The 23,005-nt window shown below is 39.3% G+C and overlaps 1 protein-coding gene across 7 annotated transcripts in view; it reads left to right on the top strand.

Annotated features, from left to right (window-relative positions):
- ralgapa2 (Ral GTPase activating protein catalytic subunit alpha 2) overlaps window positions 1–23,005 on the top strand; it is a 585,975-nt gene that overhangs the window by 108,211 nt on the left and 454,759 nt on the right. For all 7 annotated transcript variants that reach the window (XM_043696530.1, XM_043696529.1, XM_043696527.1 and 4 more), the window contains exons 4-7: window positions 690–747; window positions 11,835–11,878; window positions 14,774–14,951; window positions 15,999–16,114. In XM_043696530.1, the coding sequence (XP_043552465.1) occupies window positions 690–747; window positions 11,835–11,878; window positions 14,774–14,951; window positions 15,999–16,114 (396 nt within the window). The remainder of the gene's footprint in view (window positions 1–689; window positions 748–11,834; window positions 11,879–14,773; window positions 14,952–15,998; window positions 16,115–23,005) is intronic.

The following is a 23,005-nucleotide window of genomic DNA, read 5'->3' as shown; positions in this document are numbered from 1 at the left end:
TGTTCTATGTTCTATGTTCTATGTTCTATGTTCTAACCTGTCAGTAATGAGATATTTCCGAAAAGAGCGCAGCAATTACGAGTCGAAACTAAAGGTCAAAATCTTGACTTTTATTTAAGTGGGATTGTACATACAATTTTGAAAAGAACAGAATTTCAAAATCAAAGTGTGATACTTGATGAATGATAACTAAGAATGTTTGGTTTGTTCTGAAGTGTTCATATCAAATATGCACCAGACAGAATAGTACTTCCAAATGTGTCAAGTGAGACTTCTGAAATTTTCAAACCTGTAATGTGTCACTTTAATTATCACTGTTTTCACTATTTTTGTGCAGAAGTTCAGTCTTAATAGAGAAACATTGTTGATACTAGGTAAAAGATGCAAGGGGATTGTGAGAAGGAACTTTTTAACACATTGTGTGGTAAAGATTTGGAACTCGTGCCAACTTGGGTGGTGTAAGCTAGCATTTCAAAAGGAAATTGGATGGATATTTGAAGGCAATAAACCTGCAGGGCCATGTGAACAGAACAGGGGAAGAAGGTTAACTGTGCGGTTTTACAGGGCGAATGTAGACAACTGGTCCAAACAGCCTCCTGCAGACGACTTCATGACTGTATCCGAAGCTTTGAATTTCATGTTATACTGAAACATGATCTTAATTTGTACTTGAAATTTATCTTGAACAGAAAATACTTCAACTTCTTCCTGAGAAAATCAACAACAGATGGCAATTTCACAGCATAGGTAAGAAAAAGTGGTATATTTCTTTCATATTTGCAAATCGTGGAGCAATTTGTAAACTCTGCATGATTATGATAAGGTGTGATCTTTACTCAAATTAATTTTTCTCCCTGTAATTTATACAGTGTTTTATCTTTTAAGGTCGCAAGTTACATTTTCTTAAATGGCATTGACTATATGCAACATAAATGTCTGTAGTTGATTTTTGTTAATGTAGAATACTAACATTCATTTGGGAAAGTTTGCATAAAGCATTGGTGCAGTTCATTTATTTTAGTCCCTCAATGTTGGTTCTAACCTTTTAGCTTTTCATAATCCTATTATTTTTGGTTTCCTTCTTGGTTACATCCTTCCTTTACTTTCATAATCTCTATAATGCAGACCAAAGTTGTTTTGTTTCCTATTTCCTTTTTGTAATTCATATCACATGCCTTTATGACATTAAAACCATTACAATCTCTTGTAAAATGCAATTTTAGGATTTTGAAGAGGAATTTAAAATATTAACTTATTTTCATGTGGCAAATATGAATGTGTGACCACCTTGGTGCTTATTTTCACTTGGATTTAATATTGTCTTTATTGGCTTGAGTCTTTTTCTGTTTTTCCAGGTTTTTCATTAATTGTTGAGTTACTCCAGTGAATGGTGGATTAACAATAGATGTGACAAAATAAATTCTATTTGGAATTAATGGCTAGGGCAAAGGGCCCAGAGGTTATATTTTACATCAGGAAGACATCTGTAGAGTGAACCTTTACAGAGGAGTTAATAGAAATTTTAAATGTATTTGAAATTTAAGATGTAGCATGTCGCATGGTGTTTCAGAGAAGTTTAATTGGACAAAAATTGGCTTTCTCTTACTTGCTAGATCGCTCCCACTAACCACCACCTACTCCCTTGTTTGCATCAGCCTTCTTAGTCCTTCCCAGGGGCTCTGCTGAAGGAAGGTGTTTGAGAGAGGGAGTGTCAAGCAGAGGAGGGGCTGTGGAAGACCAGTGGGCAAAAGCAAGTGTAAAGACTTGTGGATTTTTGGGCCATTTAGGTTCAAGACGACTAAAAGGTATTTAAGTGTAAAAATTGCAGTTCAGGAATGTAATCCACCTTTAGGTAGTAGACTGGAAGTAAGTAGCGACAGCTAGCAAGTGGAATTTTGGGCCACTTGGATTCGAGACAACCAGTTAGTCTCCAATGTAAAAAAAATTGTAGTGAGCAATGTAACCTCTCTTTAGTATATGGTATCTTATGGGAAATGTTTAAAATTTTAGCACTTTTATTTAGCTTATCTTTTTTTTATGAGCGCAAGCAATAAACAAGGGATAGCAAGGTAATTGAGAGTGAATATAAATAACTAACAAAAGTTTCATGAAGATTATCACTGGTAGTTATTTTAAATGAATTGTTACAGTCAAAATCAGTTAAAAAGTGCAATTGTAATTTGAGGAAAAATAAGAAAGTAAATTCAATGTGTTCAAACTGGATTAGATCACACTTGGCATATTATGTACAACGAAAGATTGTGGCTCTATTTAAAAAAAAATTCTATTATCCTAATTGACAGTCACTATTTTTTAATACACACACTTGACTAAAGGCTTAGTCAAACGGGTGGCTAATGATTCTATTAGATTTAAAATAGTGATGGAAAAGGGTAGACCAGATCTAACTGTTGAAGTTCTAAATTGGACGAAGCTAATTTTGACTCTATTAGCGAGAATTTTCAAAAGCTGATTGGGGCAGTTGTTCGCAGGTGAAGGGGCGGTTGGAAAATGAGATTACAAAAGTCCAGGAATAACAGTATATTCCTGTTAGGAGAAAGGAAAAGCTGGTGGGAATAGAGAATGCTGGATGACTAGAGAAATTGAAGTTTTGGTTAAGAAAAAGAAGGAAGCATATGTCAGGTATAGACAGGAGAGATTGAGAGAATCCTTGGAAGAATATAAATGCAGTAAGTATCTACTTAAGAGGGAAATCAGGAGGACAAAAAGGGGGCATGAGGTAGCTTTGGCAAATGCAGTTAAGGAGAATCCAGAGATTTTATAAATATTTTAAGGACAAAAGGGTAACTAGAAGAGAATAGGGCCCCTCAAAAATCATCAGTGCAGGCTATGTGTTGAGCTACAGGAGATGGGGGAGATACTAAACAAGTATTTTGCATCAGTGTTTACTGTGGAAAAGGGCATGGAAGAAAAGAATGTGGGGAAATAGATGGTGATATCTTGAAAAATGCCCATATGACAGAGGTGGTGGTGCTAGATATCTTGAAACACATAAAAGTGGATAAATCCCCAGGACCTGATCAGGTGTACCCCAGAACTGTTTGGGAAGCTAGGGAAATGATACTGGGTCTCTTACTGAGATATTTGTATCATCGATACTCTCAGGTGAGGTGCCGAAAGACTGGAGATTGGCTAACATCGTGCCACTATTTAAGAAAGGAGGTAAGGAAAAGCCAGGGAACTATAGACCAGTGAGCCTGACATTGGTGGTGGGCAAGTTGTTGGAGGGAATCCTGAGGGACAGGATTTACGTGTATTTGGAAAGGCAAGGAATAGTCAGCATGGCTTTGTGCGTGGGAAATCATGTCTCATGAACTTGATTGAGATTTTTGAAGAAGTAACAAAGAGGACTGATTAGGGCAGAGCAGTAGATGTGATCTGTATGGACTTTGGTAAGGCGTTTGACAAGGTTCCCCATGGGAAACTGATTAGCAAGGTTAGATTTCATGGAATACAGGGAGAACTAGCCATTTGGATACAGAACTGTCTCGACGATAGAAGACAGAGGGTGGTGGTGGAGGGTTGTTTTTCAGACTGGAGGCCTGTGATCAGTGGAGTGCCACAAGGATCGGTGCTGGATCCACTGGTTTTTGTCATTTGTATAAATAATTTGGATGTGAACTAGGAGGTATAGTTAGTAAGTTTGCAGATGACACCAAAATTGGAGGTGTACTAGAAGTGAAGAAGGTTACCTCAGATTACAGCAGGATCTTGATCAGATGGGCCAATGGGCCAAGAAGTGGCAGATGGAGTATAATTTCGATAAATGTGAGGTGCTACATTTTGGAAAGGCAAATGAGGGCAGAACTTAAACACTTAATGCTAAGCTTCTCAGGAGTATCTCTGAACAAAGAAACTTTGGAGTGCTGGTTCATAGTTCCTTGAAAGTTGAGTCGCAGGTAGATTGAATAGTGAAGAAGGCATTTGGTATGCATTCCCTTATTGATCAGAGCACTGAGTATATGATTGGAAGGTCATGTTGCGTTTGTATAGGACATTTGGAATATTGCATGCAAATTTGGTCTCCGTCCCATCGGAAGGCTGTTGTGAAACTTGAAAGGGTTCAGAAAAGCTTTACAAGGATGTTGCTAGGGTTGGAGGATTTGAGCTACAGAGAGGGGCTGAACAGGCTGGGGCTGTTTTTCCTGGAGCATTGGAGGCTGAGGGGTGACCTTAGAGGTTTACAAAATTATGAGGGGCATGGATAGGGTAAATAGACAAAGTCTTTTCCCTGGAGTGGGGGAGTCCAGTACTAGAGGGCATAGGTTTAGGGTGAGAGGGGAAAGTTATAAAAGGGACCTAAGGGCAACTTTTTCATGCAGAGGGTGATGCGTGTATGGAATGAGCTGCCAGAGGAAGTGGTGGAGGCTGGTCCAGTTACCGCATTTATAAAGCTTCTGGATGGGTATACGATTGGGAAGGGTTTGGAGGGATATGGGCCACGTGCTGGCAAACGGGACTTGATTAGGTTAGGATATCTGGTCGGCATGGATGAGTTGGACTGAAGGGTCTGTTTCCGTGCAGTACATCTCTATGACTCTATGATTCTAGTGAAGATTGTGAAAGGGTGAGACGAGGGTACTTTCAGGAACAAACTTTGAGATTTGGTAAGATATAGCTGAGGACTGAGCTGCCTATAGTGGAATGCAAAGAATAGAGGTATACGAGAGGTCAGAAGTGCGAGAAAGAAACTTTCTTTCTTTGTATTGTGATAACTTGAATAAAATGATATCATGTGTTGGTGTCACAATATGATGAAGCAATTTATGTACGCTTACAATATGAGATTAACCGAAGACCTGAAAGTATAGGGAATTAGGATTTAAAATCTCTCTCCAAGAACTGTTACGTTTCAGCACCAGTAAAGAAGACTACTATTGTAAAATAACTGAAATTGGTAGAACAGTATTCTCTTAGGGCAATCAGAGGAGAAACCTGATGTAAACCTTGTTGTTAAAATATTTTTGCAGCTCTGTAAATGCGCAAAACTGTTTCCTTCTAATGTGTGACTGTATGGTTTGGGGAAAAGGTTGGTGAATTGGTTCTGCAATTTTTGAGGTTGAGCTCAAGAACTCAGGTTCCACTAAGGACACACACACAATTCAGGCTGACTTTCCTCTGTAGACCTGAAGAACTGTTGTTGCAAGTGCTACCTTGGATAAGGCATTAAACTGTTCACTTGAATATTCAAGATCTTGTGGCACGAGTTAGAGAAGAATGAATGGTTCTTGGCTACATTTTCCTTATCATGAAAATCAGAAAAACATGGACTTTTAATTCTTTAATTGAGTACTTGTGATTCATTGTTACAGACAGATTGGCTCCTGTGCTTGTTGACTTAACAAACATGACTGCATTTTATAAGGCAGTAGATGTGAAGTCTCGATGTTTTCTGATCACCTGTTTTTTTAAAAATCTATTTTTTCTAATCAACCTGTTCAGAGATGTTATTGTACACCTCTGGAGCAGGTAGGAATTGAACCTGAGTTTCCTGGTCAGGGGTAGGGACACTATTGTGCCACAAGAGGGCCCTGTCATCCTGTTCTTAGATGCTATTACAACCTCTGGAGCAGTAGGAACTCAACTGGCATCCTATCTCAGAGATAGGGACAGATGCCAATGAGCCACATGAGTCTCTGTGCAGCCCTTATGCTTGAGGACAAGACAGATGTCGACATGTAACTGTTGATTGAAATCAGGGCAATATAATGTGGATACTCGAAATCTGAAGCCAACAAAAAATGCTGGAGAAACTTGGCAGTTCTACAGCATCTGTGGAGAGTGGAACAAAGTTGATTGAAAATTGACTAAAAATTGAAAGCTGGGTAGCCACTGAAAGAATTTCTTCAGACGAGCAGAAATGAGAAATATGTACTCCAGGGACCTTTTGAGTTCAGTTTTTCTGTACATACATAAATGATTTGAACATGAATATTGGAGGTAGGGTGGAAAAAATGCAGATGATGATAGATGGGACAATATATCTAATATGAGAGAACTTATTAAGATATAGAAAGGTACAAATAAGCTTACAGAGTTGGAAGATAAATGGCAAACAAAATTTGGTATGGTGAATTGTGAGACTGTCCATTTTGATAGAATTTTTTAAAAAAGGTTCCTTTGATGAGTACTCAGCAAAGACATTTGAGAATACTGATGCATTAAATGCCAAAAGTATCAATACCTGCTGATAAGGCCTTAAAAGGTTATGGAGTTCATTTCTAGACGAACAAATACACCACAGGCAGGTAATGTTTAATTCAAGCAGACTTTTGGCAACTGCACCCTGGGTTTATGCCAACTGGGTTAAGTCACCTGTTCATGCGCTCTAGATGCTGTATGACTTGGTAACATTGAGGTACTTGATCAGGTGACTCTAAATACAAACTACTTGTTTCTTGTTATGGATAAATGAACTAAGGATTACTTGTTTCAGGCACTTTATTCCTTTTGTATTTAAACAAGGTTTCAGCCAGGCTTGGCACTAGTTGTTTAGTATTTTTCTGCCTTGTTACTTCTGTTGCTCGTTAAACCAAAAAGTTGATCTTAGATGGTCAGAATTGATTTTCTGTCAATTCTATCAGGAGAATAGAATACATTGTCAAAATGCCACTGGTTTTTAATATAAACAAGTTATCAACTATTCAGAACATCAACAGTTTCTGACAACTATTTACATCACTTAAGTGGATATTAAAACATTCAAATGAAGACAGTCAGTGATGTTTGATCTATGCTCGATTCAGCCTGGAGCATTTAGCATGTCAACACTCAGCACATCTGCCAGGCAGTACCTCAGCTGGTGTCAATGCAAATGAGTGAAATGGCCTCATGGTTGAGCTTTGCCTTGGTTTTATTGTGCTTATTCATCAAATAGGCACTGGATACTTAATTTTGTCAACAGTAAATAAGCTCAATGATTAATGTATTTTTGTCGTACTGATTGAAACGTTGACATTGTCTGGGATGCATAGAAGTTCCTGCCGTTCTTTGACGGTGCTGCGTTCACCTGATTAGGCAGATAATATTTCAGTTTAATGTCTCATTGCAAATTATTGCACCTTTGACAAGATAGCAATACGTCAGTGGTTCAAGTGCCAGTATACACTATGTGCTCAGTTTCTGGAATTACTTCTTGAATTTACAATTTTCTGACTTTGCTAGGTTTATCATAATTGCAACAGGTACAGTGGCTCAGTAGTTAGCACGGCTGCCTCAGCTCCAGGGATCTGGGTTTGATTCGACCTGTGGGCTGTGTGGAGCTTGCATGTTTTCCCTGTGTCTGCCTGGGTTTCCTCTGGGTGTTGTAATGTCCAAAGGTGTGCAGGCTATCTGGATTGGCCATCCTAAATTGCCCATAGTGTCCAGGGATGTGCTAGATAGGTCAATGGGGATAAGGAACGGGGTTTGTCTGGGTGGGATGCTCTTTGGAAGGTTAGTGTAGACCGAGCATCTGCAGTCCTCACTTCCTCCTCGATGGGTTGAATGGCCTACTTCCATAATACAGGGTTTCCATGAGTGTTTAATAGTTGCCCATTTTCATCCTGGCTCCTCTACCTTCTAATAATTTTTTTTTAGTATTTGGTGTCAAATTTTGATTAGTTAGCAAGAAATTCAGAAGGTTGGTGTGGACTTGTTGGGTCGAAGGACCTGTTTCCATACTGTAGGGAATCAAATCTAATCTTAAAATAAAATCTTTTGAAGGATATTTTTACGTTTTTAATTATGTCTGGAGAGCAGTTTGCCCTTAACGATTTTCTATTCCTACTTTTAAAAAATTCATTCATAGGGTGTTGGTCTTGTAGCTATGCCCAAACTAGCACACACTGAGGAAGGGTGTATTTGCTTTGGAGAGAGTACACTTCGGTTCCCAGAGTGATACCTGAATTTAGATTAAGTTATGAGGTGAGCTTATGCAAATTAATTCTGTTTTCTCTAGAATCTAGAAAGTTAAGGGATGATCTAATTTAAATCTTCAAGATATTAACAGGAAAATGCGGGGTGGATAATTTTTTTCTTGCTGATTGTGAGTTTCTAGAATTAAGGGGCATAGTCTAAAAATTAGGGTCAAACCATTCAGTAGAGATACACATGTAGGGTGGTCGAGGCTTAGAGCTGTCTTCCACGAATGACTGTTGATGTTTGATCAGTTGTTAGTTTTAAAGCTGAGACAAATTATTATTAAATGAAGGTCTCCAAGGTTGCGATCCAAAGGCAGGTATGTGAACTGAGGCCGTAGATCAACCATGATCTCATCGAATAGTGGAACAGGCTGGAGGCATTGAATGGCCTACTACTGTTCCTGTGTTTCTATTTGTTGCTCATTTCTAATGACACTTGAGAGAAGATGGCGGTGAGTGCCTTTTTGAACATCTGCAATCTACAGGTACACCCACAGTGCTGCTGAGGAGAGAGTTCCAGGATTTTGATCTCGCAGCTGTGAAGGAATAGCAATTTAGTTCATGAGCACCATTAGTAAGAAGGACTTTGCAGGTTTGGTTGGGTTTGTTCTTATCATTTCCTGTGCTTGGTTGGTGCCAGGGGACTATTTTTATTTTGTCATGAGATGTGGACATCATGACTAGGCCATATTTATTGCCCATCTTTCGTCAACCACATTGATCTGAAGTCGCATTTATGCCAGACTGTTAAAGACAGTAGATTTCCTTCTCAAAGGACATTAGTGAACCAGATGGGATTTTCTTGACAATTGGCTTCATAGTCATCATTAGACTCTTAGTTCCAGATTATTATTGGATTCAAATTCCACCATCTTCCATGATGGGATTCAAACCCAGATCCACAAAACACTACCTGGGTCGCTGACTTAATAGTCTATAAATATTACCATTAGACCATCATCTACCTAGAATTATAGTAATACAGCACGGAAACAGACTCTTCAGTCCAACCAGCTCATGCCGAACGTAATCCCAAACTAAACTAATCCCACCTGCCTGCCATGCCCTCCAAACCTTTCCTATTCATGTAATTATCAAATATCTTTTAAACATTGTAATTGTACCCAGAATTTAAATGACTTCCTCAAGAAGTTGATTTCACATGTGAACGTCCTAATTGTAAAACAAAAAATTGCCCCTCACGTCTTGTTTTAATTTTCTCTCCTGTCACCTTAATGTGCTCCCTAGTCTTGAAATCCCCCATCCTCGGGAAAAGACAACTGCCATTAACTCTACCTATACCTCTCATTATTTTATAAATTTACATCAGGTCACCTCTCAACCTCCTATGCTCCAGTGGAAAAATGTCCCATCCTATCCAGCTTTTCTGTATACCTTCCATTCTCATCAACATATTGGTAAATCTCTTCTGAACTCTTTCGAGTGTTAACTATCTTTCTTATAACAGGGAGACCAGAACTGAGCACAGTATTCCAGAAGAGGCCTCACCAACATCCTGTACAACCTTAACATGACTTCCCAAGTCAAAGCATTGAGCAAGCGTGCCAAATGCCTTTTTAACCACCCCTGAATATATGTGATACAAACTACAAAGAATTATATATCTGAACTCCTAGGTCCCTCTGTTCTACATCACTACTCAAGACCCTGGTATTACTTGTATTAAGGCTACCCTTCCGTTTAATTCCTTTTCATCACACTTTTATATTGGTTAGTTTCAACTGGATGATTTGATAGTTATTTCAGATGGTACTTAAGATTCAACCACATTGCTGCAGTCGCATGTATGCCAGAACAGTGAGAGACAGATTTTCCTTACTTAACCGGATTGGTTTTTATGCCAATCAACAGTGGTTTCATGTCACCCCATTAGACCAGATCTGTATTCCAGATTTTATTAATTGAATTGAATTCAAATTTCACCATCTTCCACAGATTACTAGTATACTGACAATGTCACTACATCACTGCCTCCACTACTTCATGTGGTCATTACTTCTGACTGTTGAACTGTTCCATAGGTTGCATTTTGCTTCTGATAACTTGCCACGTTTGCTATTAACAATGTGTGAACCTTGACTGAGTTTTGACAAGCTTTCTGATTGTGAGTGGCACCACAGTGGAACTTGACCTGACCACTTGTGCTGAGATTCTGAATAGCAATTTGGTGTAGCAAAGCTGAAATTGCTTCTACTCCCTAACCCACTGATACTTTGGAAAACTGGATTGAACAGAAGTTGAACTGAGGTCAGCGAATTCAGCTATAGACCAGAGATTGAACCTGCAATGCTGTTGGATCTTTTATGGGTCACTTATCTGGATAAACTTGGTCATCATGCTGTGGAAGGTTTGAAAGAGTTTGTTTTAACCATTTTAACTGAGCAGACTTTACTGGTGCAGGTATAGTTAAATTAACTTTTCTGACAAATCTTCATGTGCTTTACTAAGTTGTATTGCAATTAGCTGACACTCTGCAGTTCATTTTAAAGGCAAGAACTGATTAGGGATAGTTAATATGGCTTTATGTGTGGGAAATCATATCTCATGAACTTGACTGAGTTTTTTTTGAAGAAGTAATGAAGAGGATTGATGAGGGCAGAATGGTGGACATGATCTGTATGGACTTCAGTCAGGTGTTTGACAACATTCCCTATAGGAGACTGGTTAGCAAGGCTAGATCTCGCAGAATACAGAGAGAACTAGCCATTTGGATGCAGAACTGGCTTGAAGATAGGAAACAGTGGTGGAGGGTTCCTTTTTAGACTGAAGGCCTGTAACCAGAGGTGTGCCACAAGGATCTGTGCTGGATCCACTGCTTTTTGTCATTTATATAAATGCTTTGGATGTGAACATAAGAAGTTTAGTTCGTAGGTTTATAATGACACAAATTGGAGGTGCAGTGGACAGTGAAGAAGGTTACCTCAGAGTACAACGGGATCTCAGTTAGATGGGCCAGTGGACTGAGGAGTGGCAGATGGAGTTTAATTTATCTCAATGATAGGTGTTGCATTGTGGAAAAGCAAATCAGAGCACGTCTTATACATTTAATGGTAAGGTCCTAGGGAGGATTGCTGAACAAAGACACCATGGAGTGCAGGCTCATAGGTCTTTGAAAGTGGAGTCGCAGGTAGATGGGATTGTGAAGAAGGTGTTTCTAATGCTTTCCTTTATTGGATAGAGCACTGAGTGTAGGAGTTAGGAGGTCATGTTGCGACTGTACAGGACATTGGTTAAGCCACTTTTGGAATATTATGTGCAAATCTGCTCTCCCTCCTATCGGAAAGATGTTGTGAAACTTGAAAGGGTTCAGAAAAGATTTGCAAGGATGTTGCCAATGTTTGACGATTTGAGCTACAGGGAGAGGCTGAACAGGCTGGGGCAGTTTTCCCTGGAGCATCAAAGGCTGAGGGGTGACCTTATAGGGTTTATAAAGGAGTTTGGATCGAATAAACAGACAATTGTCTTTTCCCTGGGGTGGGGGAGTCTAGAACGAGAGGGCATCAGTTCAGGGTGAGGGGGGAAAAATGTAAACGGGACCTAAGGGGGGTAACTTCTTCACGCAGAGGGTGGTGCATGTATGCAATTAGCTGCCAGAGGAAGTGATCAAGGCTACTACAATTACAACATTTAAAAGGCATCTGGATGGATATATGAATAGGAAGGGTTTAGAGGAATGTGGGCCAGGTGTTGGCAAATGGGACTAGATTAGGTTGGGGTATCTGGTCGGCATGGACAGGTTGGACCAAAGGGTCTATTTCTGTGCCGTACGCCCCTGTGACTCTTTAGAGTCAATTTTGTGCCTCACTGAACTATGTCTGATGCTGCTTGTATTATTTATATACATATGTTTAAATCTGCAATCTTTAATTTACAACCACATTAATACTTTAGGCTCAATTTTGAAGAAACTTCTGCACACTGGAAACTCTGTTAAGGTAAGAGCTTTAATATATTTTGCTTGTTGTGCTTGTGATTTTCTTCATTATAATTAATGAGAATGTGGAAACATAGGTTACCAATTCCCTGGCCAGTTTCACAGCCAACATCTTGGAGGTGTATGTGATCTATTAAAGATGCTTACCATAGTTTATATTTCTACTTCATGAAGATACTCTGGATGTTTGCTGGATGCGTTCCGGTATTGTAGCAACTGAAATATTTGTCTCAGCTATGAAAGAGAGACATCATTAGAAGTGAGTGCACAATAGACTGCTTAATTTGTTTTATTTTATGCTAAGCCTCTTAAGTGGCATGTTTTAAACAAATGTTTATAATAAATTAATGTATTGTTGATTACCTGTTAAGCAATTGGTGTTTGTGAATTACTGCAAAATGTTTACAAATAGCACTCAAATTAACCATTCATTATATGTAATTGGAGTGAAAGATTGTTGTCCAAATTTGAGTGTTGATCTTTTGGTGACTTGGTCGATAGACCAAGATGAGTAGCACAATTCTATGTGTAATTTAGGTTTGAAATAGTTTTCAACATTTTTTTGAAAATAAATTTTCTTTGTTTTAGTTAGGGTTCTACATAATTGCTAAACATGTTATGAAAAACAAAAGCCAAACAGAAGAACATTTGGCAGACATGTTGATTTTTGATAACTTTGAATCAGTCACATTTTAATAGTCAAAAACTTAGAATTAGCATTGCGTAGGTGGAGAGTATAAAGAATGACCTTTTATGTAGGCTGCACAACTTAATTCAGTGTGCTTATGGAATATCAAAATTATACTTGAACAATTATACATTTTCCGTAAAAAGAAGACTATGGGTTTACCTGATAGCAGTCTGGAGAATTTCAAGAAAAACTTCATTCAGAGCATGATTGGATTATGAATTATGCTGCTAGAAGGAACTGCGGAAGTGCATTGAGTAATTGAATTTAAGGTAGGTGAATAAAAGGAATGAAGGATATATTTATCGAATTATATTAAATAAAATGAGGAAAGGGTCATGTGAGCATGAGTACCATTTGGGCAAACCAACGTATTTGTATGTACTATACTTATATTGAAGTAGTATATGCTTGTTACCAATGTAATTGTTATTGAATTCGTTCTATTGTGAAATTTATTTCTTCCCCAAATTGTTGGTGATCATTTAGATTTTTGGTATTGCTGTTTCCAGTGCTGAAATGTTCAATCCAAATTCCTTCAGTGAATTTCAAATCTGTGATAACATATGGGCTAGATGCAGAGATGGGCAATGTACAATCAACAGTAAAGGTTAGAACTGAAGTTTGGGGATCCGAGTTAATGTCTACATCGCACAATATAAAGGCATGGATTAACTGTTAGAAAAACACTGGTTGAAATGTGCAAAATGTATTTGTTAATGCAAGTTGATACGGAAGTAGGAATGTTGGTTGATAAACCTTTAATTATGTTGAATCTAAACTTACACAAGGGTTGTGGCCTTTTGATCACGCTGCAGGTAGGTCTTATATATATAAGATTCCTTTAGTTCTTTGGCAAAATTGCAATTATTGTATGAGAATTGCTCAGCAATGCTAATAATGTGGTTTGTGAAGAATGCTTGCCTCCTTGCAAAGTTCATAAGAAAGTGTTCACATTGGTCTACCAATAGAGTTTGACAGCTGTTTTCTGCAATGACTACTTGGTCATTACAAAAATTGTGTTTGGGCTGACTATCTTCTGTGCTGTATCCTGTTCGATCTGAGGCATTTTTCTGTAGCAAAGCTGGAGTTAGTGAGAACCAAGGGAAAACTCTAAATTGGTTGGAGTCATACCTGGCACAAAGGAAGATGACTGTAATTGTTAGAGCTCACTTATCTTAGTTCCAGGGCATGACAAGAGTTTCTCAGGGTAGTGACCTAGACATGATCACGTTCAACTGTTCCATCAGTGACCTTCCCTCTCCCCTTAACATACTGTGGCCTTATCATTAATGCTATAAATATCTTGGTGTTTACCACTAATTAGAAACTGAACTGTGGACCAGTATGCAAATACTGTTGTTAAAGTAGCAGGTTACGGCTTGGAATTTTATGGTGACTAATGCACCTGCTGATACCCAAAAGCCTGTCCATGAACTGAAAGGCAAAAGACAGGTAATCCCCACCTGCATGGATGTGTGTGGTTCCAACATCACTCAAAGCTGAGTCACTCAATAGTTCTGAGTCAGTATGGTATGTGACTCGGCAGGCGACTTGCAGGTAATATGTTCCCATGTATTCTAGGTACCCTGGTCTTTTTAGGTGATAAACGTCAATGGTTTGGAAGATGCTTTGGAAAAAGCTTTGGTGAGTCACTGAGGTGCAATTTGTACATGGTACACACTATATATTTGTGGTGGATGGGGTACCCTTCAAGAGGGCTTTGTCCTTGATGGTATGTTTTTGTTTAATGTTTTTCAGAATTGCCCTGTCAGTTTCAAAGTTCCTAAAATGTCCCAAAAAATAGCCCACTTAATGTAGGTTTTGTGTTTTATACATATGGTATTGGCAAATGCTTACTGCCATTTTCTCAAGGTGGTTGTCTGGAATAAAAAGCAGCTGGTGTGACTGATAGGAACTATACACATTAATGTAACTGGTACTTGAGAGCAATTAGCCAGTGCAATATGGAAAAGGAAGTAGCATTTTTGTTAAAATTAACTGCTCTACTAAATCATTAATGCAAATGCTAGTCTGGGTAGATACATACTGTATAAATGATATTGGATGCTAACTGGCGGCATATCCAATGGTATAGCTGAAATTTGTTTAACTACTAGTATACATCATGCTCTAACTTGTACTTGATTATAATCACTAGAATCATTGATGAAATTTCACCAAAATTGTGTAAATTTTTTTCCTTAGATAAGATGTGAAGGAATTCGACTCTATCTACTTTGGCTTCAAGCACTGCAAGAGAATTCTTCTGATGAGCAACTAACCTTATTTGCTTGTCTAGTTCCTGGTTTTCCAGCTGTTTCATCTCAAATTGGACCATGTACTTTAGATACGCTCATAAATCCCTCCTATAATGTGTCTGATGGTTAGTAATCAAGCCTATTACAAATGAGATGGAATTAGTATTTATAGTGGCATTTATCATTATATCAAGATAACGAGTAAGTCCAAGTTTAATCTTCCCCTTGGAACTTGTGCTGTCCAGTGTGGACCATGTTAAATAAAAATATTTGGAGACGATAGTCTTGAAGATCCAGTTTTTTCATAGCATATTTTTCCCAAAATTAGTGTAACCAGTGTAAAAGAAAATTAGGTTGCCTGAGTTTTTGTGCTAGTTTTCATTTTTTAAAAAAGTGAGCAAAGCTGACTGACCCACATTTCTAAATTTAATTTGTTTATGGAGCTTTGAGGAGAATCAGAAAACTAAACTGATTATTTTAAGTGCAAGCCCACTAGTAGGAATGTTTTAAAAGCTTTTGAGTATACTTTTATGCTTACTAAAGGAATGAGGAGCTCATTCTACCTGTTCTCTGAAGGTCACTTTTTCGTAAGGTGGGGCATTCACATTGATTTAAAAATAATATTTTTTTTGTTGAATTGTTGATCAGCTGTGTTTGTCAAATTGCACAGAGTTATTACTGAAGTACATCATGGAATATATTTTGACACCAACCTGCACTGGCTCATGACATATTTTTGTGTTTGGCAATATTTGGAATGCACAGATCTGATACTACAAGTAATGATGCAGGTTAATAAAACCACTTTTAAACACAAAACCAGACCAAGCAGTCATGTTTGTTTCCAGGAGGTTAGAATTGAAAAGCAGAGAAATTATGCTAAGTTTGTATTGAGCATTGCTTAGATCAAGCTTTTAAAGTACTGTGCACAGTTATAGTTGAAATATTATAAAAGGGAACGTAGATGCGTCTGAAATAGATGAAATGCCAGGTTATGCCCATCAGGATCAGATGAACACCTTTGGGTCACTTTGCTCATTGTGTTTCTAATTCATGTATAATATGGAAAAAAGTGGGAGTCAGTTTTATTTATTAAATTGTGGTGTTTTAATTTTATTAATTTAATTAATAAAATCAAAGTGTGATTAATGTTTTATTCATTTTCTGCTTAGTAAAAATTGCTGCAGAAGATATTACCCCTCTGCTGCCATCAGTATTGGGAGAAAAGATATCAGATGACCAGACTTTGTACTTCCTTCAAATACTTCTAAAGTACATGGTAATTCAGGTAAATCAACAACCTTCATAATGTGTAAAAGGTCTAATTGAGAGTACATGATTTATCATATGGGATATAAATTAATTTAAACCTAGGAGTTGTTGAATGCTAATGGAGAACTTATAATTCATTATAAAGTTTCTGTGATTATTGGATTTGCAACCATGACTCAGTTGATGGAACTCTCTCTTCAGTCAAAAAGTAATGGCTTGACCTCGTATCCCTGAGAGGTGAACAAAAAGCCAGGCGAAAACTCGAGTACACTGCTGAAGGTGCTGTGTTTTGGATGAGACATTACACCAAGAACTCCTTTTGTCAAGTGAATGTGCCATGACACTATTTCAAAGAAGAGCAAGGGAATTGACCTCAATGCTATGTCTCAATCAGCATCACTAAACAGCTTATATTATCATTGTTATATTGCCCTTTGTGGGATCTAGCAGTGTGCAAATTCACTACCATGTTTCCTACCTTTGTAGCAGTGACTATGGGCCATACTTTAAGCTGAGAACAGGCTCTTTGCAACTGTGTGGATGTTGAGAACAGGCATATCTTGACTTGCCTGGATTTGATTTTTCAGACTATGGCACTTTAATTTATGTGAGACAGGTCTTCCAGTGCTCTCCATGATGAATCTTAGCTCATGGAGGAGCTTGTCAGTCAGAGGTCAGCAGTTTGCATCAAACCAGGATTGGTGGCCACTTCATATGGAGAGACTGTTGTGAGGAGAGGTTGAGTAGATTGAAACTGTACTTGTTGGAGTATAGACAAAGGTGGGTTGACTTTTTTGAAGCACAAAAGATTCTTCAGGGGCTTGACGGGCAGATGGGAGAAGGTTGTTTCCCTTTGTGGGAGAATCTAGGACCAGAGGGCATAATGTCAGAATAAGGGATTACGCATTCCAGACAAATGAGTTTCTTTTCTCAGATGGTTGTGCATCTGTGGAATTCTTTACCACCGATGGCTGTTGAGACTGAGTTCTTAAATGCACTCAAGGCTATGGTAGACAATTTTTTTTAAAGCAGTAAGGGAATCAAAGAAGTGGAGAAAAGGGAGGAAATTAGACTTGAGGATTATCAAATCAGCCATAATCTTATTGAATGGTGGAATAGATTCATGGACTGAATGGCTCCTATGCTCTTATGTCTTCTGGTCTTACTGTATCTGCCTCTGTGCCTCCTATCATTGCCCTGAAATTGAGATAAATCCAGGATCCTACTGGGGTTGGGTTGACAGGAGGTGTATGCATGTTGGGCGGGATGGTGGAAGTATTGATGCAGGAGGCAAAATTGATGCAGGGGGTCTGCGATTAGCATCGGAGACACAAAACCGTCCTCCAACACCACCCTTTCACTGGCAGCTTGTAGTGTTAAACCTGATGGGCATTGTGCATCCGAATAGGCCTTTATTGGATGACAGTAATCCATTAAATTCAGTCTTATATTTTAAAAGTACTGGATGGGTTATGAAGTGCTTTGAGCGTCTTGAGATTGTAGAAGTGCTGCATAAATATAAAATGTTTCTGTTTTAAAGATGTTTTTTGTTCTTTTTCATGAGATCCGGGTGTCCCTGGCAAGATTAGATTAGATTAGATTCCCTCCAGTGTGGAAACGGGCCCTTTGGCCCAACAAGTCCACACCGACCCTCTGAAGAGTAACCCACCCAAACCCATTTCCCTCTGACTAATGCACCAATCTCTATGGACAATTTAGCATGGCCAACTCACGGCAAGTTATGGCATTAATCAACTCCAGCCTCCCCACTACTCTTGACCCACTCCAATTTGCCTATCAGACCAACAGATCCACGTCAGATGCCGTATCACTTACCCTGCACTCCTCCCTAGAACATCTTGACACCAAGAACAGCTACATAAGAATCCTTCTCATTGACTACAGTTCAGCCTTCAACACTATCATCTCCTCGAGACTGATTAGTAAACTTAGTGATCTCAAACTTCGCCCCACTCTCTGCAACTGGATCCTCTGTTTCCTGACCCACAGGCCACAGTCAGTGAAGATTGGGGACAATATTTCATCCTCACTAAGACCCAACGCTGGAGCCCCCCAGGGGCGCGTACTCAGCCTCCTACTGTACTCACTGTATATCCATGACTGCGTCACCAAATATAGACTAATGCCATTTACAAGTTCGCTGATGACCTGAGGAGGTGGAAGACCTAGAAAAATGGTGCACTGAGAACAATCTCGCTCTCAGTGCTGGCAAAACCAAGGAATTCATTATTGACTTTCTGTGGGATGTTACTCATGCCCCCTTATACATTAAGAGCACAGAGATAGAATGAGTGGAGAGTGTCAAGCTCCTGGGAATGGTCATCCACAACAGGCTTTCTTGAACTCCTCATGTGGACCCACTGGTTACAAAGGCCCAACAACGTCTCCTCTTCCTCAGGCAGCTGAGGAAATTTGGCATGACGGTGAATACCCTTGCCAACTTTCATAGGTGTGCCATTGAGAGCATTCGGTCTGGATGTGTCACTACTTGGTATGGCAACTGTACCGTTTAGGATCGGAGACAGTCACACAGAGTGGTGAACTCGGCCCGGACAATCACAAAGGCCAACCTCCCATTTACAGAATCCATCTACCAGCCTGCTGTCAAGGAAAGGCCGCCAGCATTCACAAAGATCAATCCCACCCTAGTAATGGCAAAGGATCAGTTAGACTCGAAACGTCAGCTCTTTTCTCTCCTTACAGATGCTACCAGACCTGCTGAGATTTTCCAGCATTTTCTCTTTTGGTTTCAGATTCCAGCATCCGCAGTAATTTGCTTTCATCCTGGCAATGCTTTTCTACAACCTCTATCATTGGGGAGAAGGTGCAGAAGCCTGAACACGTGCACCAGCCGGTTTCATAACAGTTTCTACCCTACTCTTTTTAGAATACTGAATGGACTCTCAAACTCTTAACATTTGCTTGTACCTGTATTTTTGTTTTTACTGCTGTTTACATATTATTTACTTATCTATGCTATTTAACTCTGTGATCTGCCTGTATTGCTCATAAGGCAAAGCTTTTCACACGTGATAATAATTTCAGTCCAATTCACCTAACCTGCACATCTTTGGACTGTGGGAGGAAACCGGAGATCCCAGAGGAAACCCCCGCACACACTGGGAGGGTGTGCAAACTCCACACGGACAGTTGCCCGAGGCTGGAACCGAACCCGGGTCCCTGGCGCGGTGAGGCAGCAGTGCTAACCACTGAGGCACTAATCCGCCCAAGATACCAATTAAGAATCAACAGTTTGAGTAATGTATACACCAGACATGGAGACCAGTTCTTTCCCTAAAGAACTTGTGTGAATTAGGTTATTTCAAAGGCAGTTGGTCACTGTGACTGAGTCAAGCTTCATGTTCTTGATTTAATACTTGATGTTAAATACCATGTGCTGCAATGGTGAGATTGAACCTATGTTCCTGTCACATGAGCCTGGATTACCAATCAGTGACATATACTAAATCAATGTCTTCTTCAAATTGGTAGAAGTGTCCTTTATTTTGTACATCTGCTGTTTCAGGAAATGTGTTGTTGAGAGAATTTTAAAGTGTATTAGGTTACTGTTCTCTGTTCTGCTGTTCAAAGTGCTGGTTCCTAGTAGGAAACAATTCAATAGACAGTGACATTGTAGTAAGTCATAAATAAAATTTTCCTGCAAAAAGCTGGTAATAGAATGTTTGACTCTTTCCCTTGGCCCATCCAATGTCCATGCACAAGTACTTTCCAGCAAAAGTTACTGATTAGCAATTATAAGCTGAAACTCAGTTTTTTTTTATTTTTGCTTTCTTATCCTGAGGATATAACACATTTTATTAAGTATACTGCAAGTCCTCAGGTGTTCAAAAAGTGTTCTGCAATCATTTTTGATTTGTAATGATTGTCATTAATAGGCAAATACAGCACCACTTTGCAGATAGCAAGGTTCCACAAATAGTAAATGAGCCATATGACTATTTACCCTGCTTTGTTTTGAAGTGGGTGCAGAACATAATATTGTCTGACACATTTGATCTATATTCATGTATTATGTAATGTAAATGTGGATGTCTTTTTGTTGTGCCTCACCTTTTCTGTCCTTTACAAAATATGTTCAGTAAGTAAATCAGTAAAATAGAACATCCATTATTCATTTATCAATATCTTGATATATACTACCTTTCATTTCTAACTGAATGATATGAATGTGGGAACTGTCGAGGGGCTGTGAACAAGATAAGGAGAAGCTTTCAGATCTCCAGCTCAGTAGCTGTGTGTGTTCACCACAGTAAAAGCCTGAAGAAAATCAGTTTAATTTCCCTCCAGCAGTTGTTGTCAGCTTTAAATTGTAGTTAACATTTCCGGGACTTTTCTGTAAACATGAACTGGTCCACTGTCCCACCTTTAAACCAGTAAAAACATCCAGAGAAGGAAGAATAAGAAGCAGCATTCTGATCAGCACAAGAACCATCACAACAGATTGTGTCAACGGAGACGAATGAACAACTTTCCTTCCATCCGCAACACCCATGTTTTGTGTGTGTGTGTGTGTGTGTGTGTGTGTGTGTGTATCATTCATAACTTTTGTGTGGCTAGAGTCTATTTACTTACAATAAAGAGTAATTCTTGTTGATAACAAAAACCTGGTCCATGCTTTTTGTTGAGGACTGGGAGAGCTTTAGGATTCATTACTCTCTGAGGCATCCGGTGGTGCTATGGATAACCTTGGATGGATCCGTACATCTCTTTGACACATCGGAGAAGGCAAGACACTTTGTGGACAAATTAGCCTAATCTGAACAATTTATTACGTACAAATAGTAGCGTTGTTTGGCTATGTCTTTATTTTTTTTTAAAAAGCAAAGGAAGTCCAGTTGGAGCTTTCAGTTCCTTTTTTTTCCTACTGGTAATAATTTGGCTTAAACTATGTTTGGGGGCAGTTGATAGGTGTACTTTCAATTTCTAGGTTAAGTTATACCAGAGGATGGGTGGGATATTTACTTTTTTTCCCTTAAAAAATGTTTTTTCTTTATTCATATTGCTATTCTATGATGTATTTACTTTCTTTTCCGCTTGTGTTTGCGGTGCGGCTCTAGCTAGGAGGAGGGAAAATGGTTGGGATAGCTAGAATGCCTACTTATGGGCAGTTTGGGATAGGTATGTGCCCTTTTGAGCACCGGGTGATTTCCCCTATTCAGAGCTGTTGGCTCTTTATATGTTGGTTTGTTTTTTGGTTTTTGTTGTTTTTAATCTTCGATAGTTTTGTACGTTTGTTAAATGTAGTGGTTTTAGTTTATATAGTTTTTATGTTCGATGGATCATGTGACACTGAGGCACAGCGATTTGTGGTTCGAGTTCCTCCTCTGGAATTTAAATGTTGCTGCAGAAGGTTATGGCTAATGACTTGATTATATGGTGTATCTGGAACATCAAGGGAAGTCACTCATCAATTAAGAGGAAGAAGGTACTTTTGAGTCTTAGAAAGGAGCAGATGGATATTGCTTTGTTACAGGAGTCACACTTGGATGATAGGGAGCTTTGAAACTACAGCAGAATGGCTTTGATTGGGTTTACTCTTCATTATTTAATACCAGAAGTAGAGGAGTGGCTATATTGGTTAGGAGGAATCTCCCATTTAAGTTACTATAATATGTTAAAGACACACGGGAGGTTTGTAATTCTTAAAGTCTTGATAAATGGGGAAGAATATGGTGTTTTAAATGTTTATTGCCCCACAGCTCATCCCCTCAAATTTTTGGTAGATGCGTTTTCTATACTGTTCAGTCTCGAGTCTCGGCGTATCATTATAGGGGGGGGAGGGATTTCAATTGTCTCATGGATCCCACAGTAGACAGGTTGCCCAGAGACCCCTCTATACCCTCTAAACAATTAGTGGATCTGTGTGTGGAATGTGGGTTGGTGGATGTCTGGAGGCGTCTCCTCCCTATAGGCAGGGATTTCACATGTTTTTCCAATCTGCACAGATGTCACACCAGGATTGATTGATTTTTTTTCTGATCCCTGTGGCAACCCTAGACCTAGTAGTATCTTGTGCAATTGGTAATATTACCATCTCTGATCATGCTGCAGTGTACCTGTTGGTCAAGATTAAGGATGTTACAGTGGGTTCGAGGCACTAGCGAATGGATCCCTTTATTCTCAAGGATAAGAAGTTTGTGGAGCATTTCTCTAGGGAATTTTGGGCATTCCTAGACATTAACTCAGGCTCGGTTAATAGGCCATCCGTCCTTTGCAAAACTGTGAAAGCCTATGCCAGAGGATGAGTTATTTTCTACTCTGCTAGTAAGAAGCGGCAGAAGGGTGAGCAGCAACATCTTCTCGAAGCATGGTTGAAGGCACCCGAGAAGGCTTACTTTGATAGGCCCTCGTTGGTCAAGCTACAAAGGATTATGGCACTGTGGTCTGCATTGAATTCTGTGCAGACAGCAAAGATGGAGCTTACCTTTGCAACGCAAAGGTTATGTGAGCATGGTAACCGGCCAAGCAAATACTTTGCATATCTCACCAGGAAAAGGAGTGCCCCACAAGCTATTACGGTGATTAGGGAATGATCTGGAAACCTAACATGTGACTCCAAAAGATTAATGTGGCATTCCAGAGATTTTACTCTGTTATGCCAATCTGAGGGCTGAGGAGGGCAGGCCAAAATGGGATTTTTTTTAAAAAGGATCTGGAGTTCCCGGGCATGACTCCCGAACAAGAACCCTTTCTCGATGCCTTTTGTTTGGATAATCAATTATTCGGTTAACTGATCAAAAGCCTTTCCCCTGGGGCTCGGAGCTTTTGAAGTCAGCTGCCCGTTCAGGAGACTAGCAGCAGCATACAGCGCACGAGCCCCGCTCCCGTGCAACATGTCCCCGACAACAACACCGCCCCCTGCCCC

This window comes from Chiloscyllium plagiosum, chromosome 9 (genome assembly GCF_004010195.1).
Source record: "Chiloscyllium plagiosum isolate BGI_BamShark_2017 chromosome 9, ASM401019v2, whole genome shotgun sequence".
In the NCBI taxonomy this organism is placed as follows: Eukaryota; Metazoa; Chordata; class Chondrichthyes; order Orectolobiformes; family Hemiscylliidae; genus Chiloscyllium; species Chiloscyllium plagiosum.
The sequence above is the reverse complement of the archived record's forward strand: the minus strand, read 5'-3'. Positions and strand labels throughout refer to the sequence as shown.